General features: G+C 48.9%; 1 protein-coding gene across 1 annotated transcript in view; it reads left to right on the forward strand.

The window, feature by feature from the left end:
* The first annotated feature begins 1,702 nt into the window (after positions 1-1,702).
* Positions 1,703-12,923, forward strand: part of LOC124021818 (protein asteroid homolog 1-like) — a 68,913-nt gene continuing 57,692 nt past the window's right edge. Inside the window, exon 1 of the mRNA XM_046336946.1 lies at positions 1,703-2,046. Coding sequence (XP_046192902.1) covers positions 1,703-2,046 — 344 coding nt within the window. The remainder of the gene's footprint in view (positions 2,047-12,923) is intronic.

Below are 12,923 nucleotides of genomic sequence, written 5' to 3' on the forward strand. Positions count from 1 at the left end.
GAGAGTCAATAGAGTCCAGAGTTCAGAGAGTCCAGAGTTCAGAGAGTCAATAGAGTCCAGAGTTCAGAGAGTCAATAGAGTCCAGAGTTCAGAGAGTCAATAGAGTCCAGAGTTCAGAGAGTCAATAGAGTCCAGAGTTCAGAGAGTCAATAGAGTTCAGAGAGTTCAGAGAGTCAATAGAGTCCAGAGTTCAGAGAGTCCAGAGTTCAGAGAGTCAATAGAGTTCAGAGAGTTCAGAGAGTCAATAGAGTCCAGAGTTCAGAGAGTCCAGAGTTCAGAGAGTCAATAGAGTTCAGAGAGTTCAGAGAGTCAATAGAGTCCAGAGTTCAGAGAGTCAATAGAGTCCAGAGTTCAGAGAGTCAATAGAGTTCAGAGAGTCAATAGAGTTCAGAGAGTCAATAGAGTTCAGAGAGTTCAGAGAGTCAATAGAGTCCAGAGAGTCAATAGAGTTCAGAGAGTTCAGAGAGTCAATAGAGTCCAGAGTTCAGAGTCAATAGAGTCCAGAGAGTCAATAGAGTCTGGAGAGTTCAGACAGTCCAGAGTTCAGAGAGTCCAGAGTTCAGAGAGTTCAGAGAGTCAATAGAGTTCAGAGAGTCAATAGAGTCCAGAGTGTTCAGAGAGTCCAGAGTTCAGAGAGTCAATAGAGTCCAGAGTTCAGAGAGTCCAGAGTTCAGAGAGTCAATAGAGTCCAGAGAGTTCAGAGAGTCAATAGAGTCCAGAGAGTTCAGAGAGTCAATAGAGTCCAGAGAGTTCAGAGAGTCCAGAGTTCAGAGAGTCAATAGAGTTCAGAGTGTTCAGAGAGTCCAGAGTTCAGAGAGTCAATAGAGTTCAGAGTGTTCAGAGAGTCAATAGAGTTCAGAGAGTCCAGAGTTCAGAGAGTCCATAGTTCAGAGTCAATAGAGTCCAGAGAGTCCAGAGTTCAGAGAGTCAATAGAGTCCAGAGTGTTCAGAGAGTCCAGAGTTCAGAGTCAATAGAGTCCAGAGTTCAGAGAGTTCAGAGAGTCCAGAGTTCAGAGAGTTCATTGCAGAAAATGCTATATTGAAAGTACTTTACTAGGGAAGCTTGCTAAGTTTATTTTGGTGTTTCATTCTATCCCATAATGGAACTGTTGAAAAAAAAAAAAACAACAAGCCCGTGCTCTAAAGATGTGTACAGAATCTCTGTGTGTGTGTGTACAGAATCTGTGTACGAGTCTTGCAGTTCGTGGCAGGAAAGGCTCTCTGTGTGTAATTGCACTCAGCATGTGGTAAACAGCTATTACAACTTGACAAGCTGTGATTTCATACTCCCAAGGATGAAGAGAGAGACTGCATCCCCAAAATGGCACCCTATTCTCCTACGTGGTTCACTTCTTTTAACCAGGAAGTGCATTTGCATAGCTAATAGGGGAGGTACCGTTTGGGACTCAGCCCCAGAGACAAAGCCTCATTCCTCAGCGTTTTACAGCCTGTTACATGAATGTCCCTCAGCTTCAATCCAGCTTCAAACCTATTGCTCTTCTTCCTCTTTTTCCAGATCCACCCCTCGGAGATGTTCCAGACTTTTTAATCATTTACAAAACAGGAGAAATGGGAGAAATTGAAATGCTTATTTTTAGTGGTGGTGTTGGTGTTATGGTTGCGGTTGGTTAAAACAGAATGTTTAATGATTGCCGATGGGGCCGTTGCATTAATCCCATTTATGTGCGGTGAGACCTTTCAGATGTGCTGGCACCCGTGGCAACCAGGGAGGGCGGGGGAGAGTGGGGTTGGGGAGTCGGGGGAGAGTGGCGGGGAGTTGGGGGAGAGTGGGGTGGGGGAGTCGGGGGAGAGTGGCGGGGAGTTGGGGGAGAGTGGGGTGGGGGAGTCGGGGGAGAGTGGGGGGGGAGTTGGGGGAGAGTGGGGTGGGGGAGTTGGGGGAGAGTGGCGGGGAGTTGGGGGAGAGTGGGGTGGGGGAGTTGGGGGAGAGTGGCGGGGAGTTGGGGGAGAGTGGGGTGGGGGAGTCGGGGAGAGTGGCGGGGAGTTGGGGGAGAGTGGGGTGGGGGAGTCGGGGGAGAGTGGGGTGGGGTGGGGGAGTCGGGGAGAGTGGCGGGGAGTTGGGGGAGAGTGGGGTGGGGAAGTCGGGGGAGAGTGGGGTGGGGGAGAGTGGCAGGGAGTTGGGGGAGAGTGGGGTGGGGGAGTCGGGGAGAGTGGGGTGGGGTGGGGGAGAGTGGGGTGGGGTGGGGGAGAGTGGGGTGGGGAAGTAGGGGGAGAGTGGGGTGGGGTGGGGGAGAGTGGCGGGGAGTTGGGGGAGAGTGGGGTGGGGGAGTCGGGGGAGAGTGGGGTGGGGTGGGGTGGGGGAGAGTGGGGTGGGGGAGTCGGGGGAGAGTGGGTGGGTTGGGGGGGAAACCACACCCCTCCTCTCCTTCTTCATCCCAACATCTCCCATCAACACAGAACAGATCCACCACGTTATCCCTTCTGTGTGTGTGATAGATATAACCTGGAGATGTACTGAGTCTATAGATATAACCTGGAGATGTACTGAGTCTATAGATATAACCTGGAGATGTACTGAGTCTATAGATGTAACCTGGAGATGTACTGAGTCTATAGATATAACCTGGAGATGTACTGAGTCTATAGATATAACCTGAAGATGTACTGAGTCTATAGATATAACCTGGAGATGTACTGAGTCTATAGATGTAACCTGGAGATGTACTGAGTCTATAGATGTAACCTGGAGATGTACTGAGTCTATAGATATAACCTGAAGATGTACTGAGTCTATAGATGTAACCTGGAGATGTACTGAGTCTATAGATGTAACCTGGAGATGTACTGAGTCTATATATATAACCTGGAGATGTACTGAGTCTATAGATATAACCTGGAGATGTACTGAGTCTATAGATATAACCTGGAGATGTACTGAGTCTATAGATATAACCTGGAGATGTACTGAGTCTATAGATGTAACCTGGAGATGTACTGAGTCTATAGATGTAACCTGGAGATGTACTGAGTCTATAGATATAACCTGGAGATGTACTGAGTCTATAGATATAACCTGGAGATGTACTGAGTCTATAGATATAACCTGGAGATGTACTGAGTCTATAGATATAACCTGGAGATGTACTGAGTCTATAGATATAACCTGGAGATGTACTGAGTCTATAGATATAACCTGGAGATGTACTGAGTCTATAGATATAACCTGGAGATGTACTGAGTCTATAGATATAACCTGGAGATGTACTGAGTCTATAGATATAACCTGGAGATGTACTGAGTCTATAGATATAACCTGGAGATGTACTGAGTCTATAGATGTAACCTGGAGATGTACTGAGTCTATAGATATAACCTGGAGATGTACTGAGTCTATAGATATAACCTGGAGATGTACTGAGTCTATAGATGTAACCTGGAGATGTACTGAGTCTATAGATATAACCTGGAGATGTACTGAGTCTATAGATATAACCTGGAGATGTACTGAGTCTATAGATGTAACCTGGAGATGTACTGAGTCTATAGATGTAACCTGGAGATGTACTGAGTCTATAGATATAACCTGGAGATGTACTGAGTCTATAGATGTAACCTGGAGATGTACTGAGTCTATAGATGTAACCTGGAGATGTACTGAGTCTATAGATGTAACCTGGAGATGTACTGAGTCTATAGATATAACCTGGAGATGTACTGAGTCTATAGATATAACCTGGAGATGTACTGAGTCTATAGATATAACCTGGAGATGTACTGAGTCTATAGATGTAACCTGGAGATGTACTGAGTCTATAGATATAACCTGGAGGAGTATTTTCCAGATGTTTCCATATGTATTTCCACAAATTAAAAAAGAGCTCTGCGAGTTCTTTCATTTACAGTTTTATTAACTGAAATATACAATTAGCTAAAGATATTTATTTAATACTGTCTTTAAAGAATCATTCCGATTAGTCCAATATTCTTTTTTAGTTTATGAATTTATGAATAATTTAGCTTCTTATAGACTCTTTCTACTGCAGTATATAACACATATATTAAACTATTTAAAATGCATCACTTGTTTGATCTCTCTTTTGAAGAACATATCAAGACCATTTCGAGGACAGCTTTTTTCCATCTACGTAACATTGCAAAAATCAGAAACTTTCTGTCCAAAAATGATGCAGAAAAATTAATCCATGCTTTTGTCACTTCTAGGTTAGACTACTGCAATGCTCTATTTTCCGGCTACCCGGATAAAGCACTAAATAAACTTCAGTTAGTGCTAAATACGGCTGCTAGAATCCTGACTAGAACCAAAAAATTTGATCATATTACTCCAGTGCTAGCCTCTCTACACTGGCTTCCTGTCAAAGCAAGGGCTGATTTCAAGGTTTTACTGCTAACCTACAAAGCATTACATGGGCTTGCTCCTACCTACCTCTCTGATTTGGTCCTGCCGTACATACCTATACGTACGCTACGGTCACAAGACGCAGGCCTCCTAATTGTCCCTAGAATTTCTAAGCAAACAGCTGGAGGCAGGGCTTTCTCCTATAGAGCTCCATTTTTATGGAACGGTCTGCCTACCCATGTCAGAGACGCAAACTCGGTCTCAACCTTTAAGTCTTTACTGAAGACTCATCTCTTCAGTGGGTCATATGATTGAGTGTAGTCTGGCCCAGGAGTGGGAAGGTGAACGGAAAGGCTCTGGAGCAACGAACCGCCCTTGCTGTCTCTGCCTGGCCGGTTCCCCTTTTTCCACTGGGATTCTCTGCCTCTAACCCTGTTACGGGGCTGAGTCACTGGCTTGCTGGGGCTCTCTCGTGCCGTCCCTGGGGGGGGTGCGTCACCTGGGTGGGTTGATTCACTGTTGTGGTCGGCCTGTCTGGGTTTCCCCCCCCCACCCCTTTGGGTTGTACCGTGTCGGAGATCTTTGTGGGCTATACTCGGCCTTGTCTCAGGATGGTAAGTTGGTGGTTGTAGATTTCCCTCTAGTGGTGTGGGGGCTGTGCTTTGGCAAAGTGGGTGGGGTTATATCCTTTCCGTTTGGCCCTGTCCGGGGGTGTCCTCGGATGGGGCCACAGTGTCTCCTGACCCCTCCTGTCTCAGCCTCCAGTATTTATGCTGCAGTAGTTTATGTGTCGGGGGGCTAGGGTCAGTTTGTTTATCTGGAGTACTTCTCCTGTCCTATTCGGTGTCCTGTGTAAATCTAAGTGTGCGTTCTCTAATTCTCTCCTTCTCTCCTTCTTTCTCTCTCTCGGAGGACCTGAGCCCTAGAACCATGCCCCAGGACTACCTGACATGATGACTCCTTGCTGTCCCCAGTCCACCTGGCCATGCTGCTGCTCCAGTTTCAACTGGCCTGGGCCCTAGGACCATGTCCCAGGACTACCTGACATGAGGACTCCTTGCTGTCCCCAGTCCACCTGGCCATGCTCCTGCTCCAGTTTCAACTGTTCTGCCTTACTATTATTCAACCATGCTGGTCATTTATGAACATTTGAACATCTTGGCCACGTTCTGTTATAATCTCCACCCGGCACAGCCAGAAGAGGACTGGCCACCCCACATATGCTCTCTCTAATTCTCTCTTTCTTTCTCTCTCTCGGAGGACCTGAGCCCTAGGACCGTGCCCCAGGACTACCTGACATGATGGCTCCTTGCTGTCCCCAGTCCACCTGACTGTGCTGCTGCTCCAGTTTCAACTGTTCTGCCTTATTATTATTTGACCATGCTGGTCATTTATGAACATTTGAACATCTTGGTCATTTTCTGTTATAATCTCTACCCGGCACAGCCAGAAGAGGACTGGCCACCCCACATAGCCCGGTTCCTCTCTAGGTTTCTTCCTAGGTTTTGGCCTTTCTAGGGAGTTTTTCCTAGCCACCGTGCTTTTACACCTGCATTGTTTGCTGTTTGGGGTTTTAGGCTGGGTTTCTGTACAGCACTTTGAGATATCAGCTGATGTACGAAGGGCTATATAAATAAATTTGATTTGATTTGATTTGATTTGATTTAACAGCTAAAACCTTACTACTAAGGAAACCAGCAGCTTCTGACAGAATCCTCCCTTGACATTACAGGTCCTGCAGGCCACAGCTCTGACAGAATCCTCCCTTAACATTACAGGTCCTGCACGCCACAGCTCTGACAGAATCCTCCCTTAACATTACAGGTCCTGCACGCCACAGCTTCTGACAGAATCCTCCCTTAACATTACAGGTCCTGCACGCCACAGCTCTGACAGAATCCTCCCTTGACATTACAGGTCCTGCAGGCCACAGCTCTGACAGAATCCTCCCTTGACATTACAGGTCCTGCACGCCACAGCTCTGACAGAATCCTCCCTTAACATTACAGGTCCTGCACGCCACAGCTCTGACAGAATCCTCCCTTAACATTACAGGTCCTGCACGCCACAGCTCTGACAGAATCCTCCCTTGACATTACAGGTCCTGCACGCCACAGCTCTGACAGAATCCTCCCTTAACATTACAGGTCCTGCACGCCACAGCTCTGACAGAATCCTCCCTTAACATTACAGGTCCTGCAGGCCACAGCTCTGACCATTAGAGAGAGTGTTTAAATGTGCGTAACGCTGTCATGAACTCAGATCACTGCGTCTGTCTGGCAATACTACGCAGCAGAGGATGCTGTTAGTGTAACAACTTTAGACCGTCCCTCGCCTTAACCCGGGCGCGAACCAGGGACCCTCTGCACACATCAACAACTGACACCCACGAAGCATCGTTACCCATCGCTCCACAAAAGCCACGGCCCTTGCAGAGCAAGGGGGAACCACTACTTCAAGGTCTCAGAGCAAGTGACGTCACCGATTGAAACACTATTTAGCGCGAACACCACCGCTAACTAAGCTAGCCGTTTCACATCCGTTACATTAGCTGCTATAACAGTTGACCTCCAAGTGACAGGTCACCCGGAGTTAACATTATGCTTTCCCATCGTCGCTCTCTCTAGGTCAGGGGTTAGGCAAGGGACAGTTTACTGGAAGTCTAAGTAAGAAATTACTTTGTATACCACAAGCCAGGGCTCTCTAACCCTGTTCCTAGAGAACTACCCTCCTGTAGGTTTTAACTCCAAGCCTGTTCCTAGAGAACTACCCTCCTGTAGGTTTTAACTCCAACCCTGTTCCTAGAGAACTACCCTCCTGTCGGTTTTAACTCTAACCCTGTTCCTAGAGAACTACCCTCCTGTAGGTTTTAACTCCAACCCTGTTCCCGGAGAGAGACCCTCCTGTAGGTTTTAACTCCAACCCTGTTCCCGGAGAGAGACCCTCCTGTAGGTTTTAACTCCATCCCTGTTCCCGGAGAGAGACCCTCCTGTAGGTTTTAACTCCAACCCTGTTCCTGGAGAGAGACCCTCCTGTAGGTTTTAACTCCAACCCTGTTCCTAGAGAACTACCCTCCTGTAGGTTTTAACTCCAACCCTGTTCCTAGAGAACTACCCTCCTGTAGGTTTTAACTCCAACCCTGTTCCTAGAGAGATACCCTCCTGTAGGTTTGAACTCTAACCCTGTTCCCGGAGAGAAACCCTCCTGTAGGTTTTAACTCCAACCCTGTTCCCGGAGAGAGACCCTCCTGTAGGTTTTAACTCCAACCCTGTTCCTAGAGAACTACTCTCCTGTAGGTTTTAACTCCAACCCTGTTCCTAGAGAGATACCCTCCTGTAGGTTTGAACTCTAACCCTGTTCCCGGAGAGAAACCCTCCTGTAGGTTTTAACTCCAACCCTGTTCCTGGAGAGAGACCCTCCTGCAAGGTTTTCCCCCCCAACCCTAATCTAGTGCACCTGACTCTAATAATTAGCAGTCAAAGTGATACCACAGATTGATGTCTATCACATGTTGTGTATCTGTCCCAATGTGATACCACAGATTGATGTCTACTACATGTTGTGTATCTGTCCCAATGTGAAACCACAGATTGATGTTTACTACATGTTGTGTATCTGTCCCAGTGGTGCTAGGCCACATTAACACCTCTCTCTTTCTGCTTCACTGAAGTGGTGCTAGGCCACATTAACACCTCTCTCTTTCTGCTTCACTGAAGTGGTGCTAGGCCACATTAACACCTCTCTCTTTCTGCTTCACTGAAGTGGTGCTAGGCCACATTAACACCTCTCTCTTTCTGCTTCACTGTAGTGGTGCTAGACCACATTATCACCTCTCTCTTTCTGCTTCACTGAAGTGGTGCTAGACCACATTAACACCTCTCTCTTTCTGCTTCACTGAAGTGGTGCAGGGCCACATTAACACCTCTCTCTTTCTGCTTCACTGAAGTGGTGCTAGACCACATTATCACCTCTCTCTTTCTGCTTCACTGAAGTGGTGCTAGGCCACATTAAACCTCTCTCTTTCTGCTTCACTGAAGTGGTGCTAGACCACATTATCACCTCTCTCTTTCTGCTTCACTGAAGTGGTGCTAGACCACATTAAACACCTCTCTCTTTCTGCTTCACTGAAGTGGTGCTAGACCACATTAACACCTCTCTCTTTCTGCTTCACTGAAGTGGTGCTAGGCCACATTAACACCTCTCTCTTTCTGCTTCACTGAAGTGGTGCTAGGCCACATTAACACCTCTCTCTTTCTGCTTCACTGAAGTGGTGCTAGGCCACATTAACACCTCTCTCTTTCTGCTTCACTGAAGTGGTGCTAGGCCACATTAACACCTCTCTCTTTCTGCTTCACTGAAGTGGTGCTAGACCACATTAACACCTCTCTCTTTCTGCTTCACTGAAGTGGTGCTAGACCACATTAACACCTCTCTCTTTCTGTTTCACTGAAGTGGTGCTAGACCACATTAACACCTCTCTCTTTCTGCTTCACTGAAGTGGTGCTAGACCACATTAACACCTCTCTCTTTCTGCTTCACTGAAGTGGTGCTAGACCACATTAACACCTCTCTCTTTCTGCTTCACTGAAGTGGTGCTAGACCACATTAACACCTCTCTCTTTCTGCTTCACTGAAGTGGTGCTAGACCACATTAACACCTCTCTCTTTCTGCTTCACTGAAGTGGTGCTAGACCACATTAACACCTCTCTCTTTCTGCTTCACTGAAGTGGTGCTAGGCCACATTAACACCTCTCTCTTTCTGCTTCACTGAAGTGGTGCTAGGCCACATTAACACCTCTCTCTTTCTGCTTCACTGAAGTGGTGCTAGACCACATTAACACCTCTCTCTTTCTGCTTCACTGAAGTGGTGCTAGACCACATTAACACCTCTCTCTTTCTGCTTCACTGAAGTGGTGCTAGGCCACATTAACACCTCTCTCTTTCTGCTTCACTGAAGTGGTGCTAGACCACATTAACACTCTCTCTTTCTGCTTCACTGAAGTGGTGCTAGGCCACATTAACATCTCTCTTTCTGCTTCACTGCCTCTTTTAATGAGCTGCTGTTTACTCTCTAGACCTCTAGCCACAATAGCAGGGTTTCGTCCCAAATGGCACCCTATTCCCTATATACTGCACTACTTTTGACCAGAGCCCTATATAGGGAATAGGGTGCCATTTGGAATGTAACTCCATGTTGTAAGCTCTGTCTGTTCACGCTCGTGGGTTTGTGTCAGTTTGTTTCAATCATTCTCAACAGCTTCAGCGTTCGCAGGCAGGCAGCATTGCCGTGGTGACAGATGGAAGAAGGGGGAGGGAAAGTAGGGAGGAGAAGGGAGGCTGTTGTGTTTTTGTCTAAATTCATAGTTAATCAAAATGTAAAACTGCCATATGTTGACCTGCAAGGGAATGTGCCATATGTTTGTAAATGATCTGGATGCTTGTAGATTTTAAGGCTCGTCTAAAACTGTACTTTTGTGTTATTGCAAATATCCTCCTCTACGCCCCAGCAATCTGGGAGTTGTGTCCCAAGTGCCAGCCCATTCCCCATGGGCCCTGGTCTAAAGTAGTGCACTACAGTACATAGTGGATAGGGTGCCATTTGGGATGGAGTTCTGGTGAGGTGGAGACTGAGTCATTAGCATTATCAGCATAATGAACAGCTCTGCACGGCTTCTACACCTCCGTACTGGCGAACATTGCCTGCCTGTCTCCCTCCCTGCCTGTCTCCCTCCCTGCCTGTCTCCCTGTCTGTCTCCCTGTCTGCCTGTCTCCATGCCTGCCTCTCTGTCAGCCTGTCTCCCTCCCTGCCTCCCTGCCTGCCTCCCTGCCTCCCTCCCTCCCTGCCTCCCTGCCTCCCTGTCTGCCTCCCTCCCTGCCTGTCTCCCTCCCTGCCTCTCTCCCTCCCTGCCTCTCTCCCTGCCTCCCTGCCTGCCTCCTTGCCTGTCTCCCTCCCCTCCCCGCCTCCCTCCCTGCCTCCCTGCCTGCCTGCCTCCCTCCTTGTCTCCCTCCCTGCCTCCCTCCCTGCCTCCCTCCCTTTCCTCCCTGCCTGTCTCCCTCCCTGCCTGCCTCCCTGTCTGTCTGCCTCTCTCCCTGCCTGCCTGCCTGCCTCCCTCCCTCCCTCCCTCCCTCCCTCCCTCCCTCCCTCCCTCCCTCCCTCCCTCCCTCCCTCCCTCCCTCCCTCCCTCCCTCCCTGCCTGCCTGCCTGCCTGCCTGCCTGCCTGCCTGCCTGCCTCCCTGTCTCCCTCCCTCCCTCCCTCCCTCCCTCCCTCCCTCCCTCCCTCCCTGCCTGCCTGCCTGCCTGCCTGCCTGCCTGCCTGCCTGCCTGCCTGCCTGCCTGCCTGCCTGCCTGCCTGCCTGCCTGCCTGCCTGCCTCCCTCCCTCCCTGCCTGCCTCCCTGCCTGTCTGCCTGTCTGCCTGTCTGCCTGCCTGTCTGTCTGTCTGTCTGTCTGTCTGTCTGTCTGTCTGTCTGTCTCGCTCCCTCCCTGCTATGATCCCTTATTGATGTCACTTGTTAAATCTACTTCAATCAGTGTAGATGAAGGGGAGGAAACAGGTTAAAGAAGGATTTTTAAGCCTTGAGACAATTGAGGCATGGATTGTGTCTGTGTACCATTCAGAGGGTGAATGGGGAAGACAAAAGATTTAAGTGCCTTTGAACAGGGTTATGGTAGTAGGTGCCAGGCTCACCAGCTTGAGTGTGTCAAGAACTGCAACGCTTCTGGGTTTTTCACTTTCAATCGTTTCCCGTGTTTATCAAGAACGGTCCACCACCCAAAAGGACATCCAGCCCACTTGACACAACTGTGGGAAGCACTGAAGTCAATATGGGCCAACATCAATGTGGAACGCTTTCGACACCTCGTAGAGTCCATCCCCAGACAAATTGAGTCTGTTCTGAGAGCGGCAACTCAATATTAGGAAGGTGTTCTTAATGTTTTGTACACTCGATACACAGTTGTGTAAATCATGTAGGATAAAGGCATCTGCTAAATGGATCATATTATTATTGATGTGCCTCGTTGCTGTTGTTATATATATATATATGCCATTTAGCAGACGCTTTTATCCAAAGCGACTTACAATCATGTGTGCATACATTCTACGTATGGGTGGTCCCGGGAATCGAACCCACTACCCTGGCGTTACAAGCGCCATGCTCTACCAACTGAGCTACAGAGGTTGGCATGTCCATAAACAGACAGAAGCATTTCACAGATGTTCTCATTTGATGTGATGTGCAGTCTCACTCTGTGCACCTGGCATTCCTGCAGCGGGAATGGATTTGATACCTTCTAAACTGGCTGGAATATGACTCAACCCTCTATTCCGTTCATATATTTCATTTCATATGTTCTGTATGAATGGAAGTCAACTGCCTGCCTGTCTTTACTGCTGTGGTGATGTAATAATGGAAGTCAACTGTCTGCCTGTCTTTACTGCTGTGGTGATGTAATAATGGAAGTCAACTGCCTGCCTGTCTTTACTGCTGTGGTGATGTAATAATGGAAGTCAACTACCTGCCTGTCTTTACTGCTGTGGTGATGTAATAATGGAAGTCATAATAATGGCTTTTGAATCTGGTCTTTCCTAACTGTTACTGACATTTGCTCTTTTAAGTGACACATTGGTCTTTGTTGGTATTTGGAGGCTGAGGAGACAGAGGAGACAGAGGAGACAGAGTAGGCTGAGGAGAATGAGGAAGCTGAGGAGGCTGGGGAGGCTGAGGAGGCAGAGTAGGTTGAGGAGGTTGAGGAGGCAGAGGAGACAGAGTAGGCTGAGGAGACTGAGGAAGCTGAGGAGGCTGGGGAGGCTGAGGAGGCTGAGGAGGCTGAGGAGGCAAAGGAGGCAGAGGTGGCTGAGGAGGCCGAGGAGAAAGAGACAGAGGATGCTGAGGAGACAGAGGAGGCTGAGGAGGCAGAGGAGGCAGAGGAGGCTGAGGAGGCTGAGGAGGCTGAGGAGGCTGAGGAGACTGGGGAGGCTGAGGAGACTGAGGAGACTGAGGAGGCAGAGGAGGCAGAGGAGACAGAGGAGGTTGAGGAGGCTGAGGAGGCTGAGGAGGCTGAGGAGACAGAGGAGACAGAGGAGGCTGAGGAGGCAGAGGAGGCTGAGGAGACTGAGGAGGCTGAGGAGACTGAGGAGGCTGAGGAGACTGAGGAGGCTGAGGAGACAGAGGAGGAGGCTGAAGAGACAGAGGAGACAGAGGAGGCTGAGGAGGCTGAGGAGGCAGAGGAGACTGAGGAGGCTGAGGAGACAGAGGAGGAGGCTGAAGAGACAGAGGAGACAGAGGAGGCTGAGGAGGCTGAGGAGGCAGAGGAGGCTGAGGAGGCTGAGTAAACAGAGGAGGTTGAGGAGACAGAGGAGACAGAGGAGGCAGAGGAGGCTGAGGAGGCAGAGGAGGCTGAGGAGGCTGAGTAAACAGAGGAGGTTGAGGAGACAGAGGAGACAGAGGAGGCAGAGGAGGTTGAGGAGACAGAGGAGACAGAGGAGGCACTATCTCTACTTCCTCCTCGTCATTCTCTTGTTTCCTCCTCCTCATTCTCTTGTTTCCTCCTCATCATTCTCTTGTTTCCTCCTCCTCATTCTCTTGTTTCCTCCTCCTCATTCTCT

This window comes from Oncorhynchus gorbuscha, unplaced genomic scaffold (genome assembly GCF_021184085.1).
Source record: "Oncorhynchus gorbuscha isolate QuinsamMale2020 ecotype Even-year unplaced genomic scaffold, OgorEven_v1.0 Un_scaffold_1225, whole genome shotgun sequence".
In the NCBI taxonomy this organism is placed as follows: domain Eukaryota; kingdom Metazoa; phylum Chordata; class Actinopteri; order Salmoniformes; family Salmonidae; genus Oncorhynchus; species Oncorhynchus gorbuscha.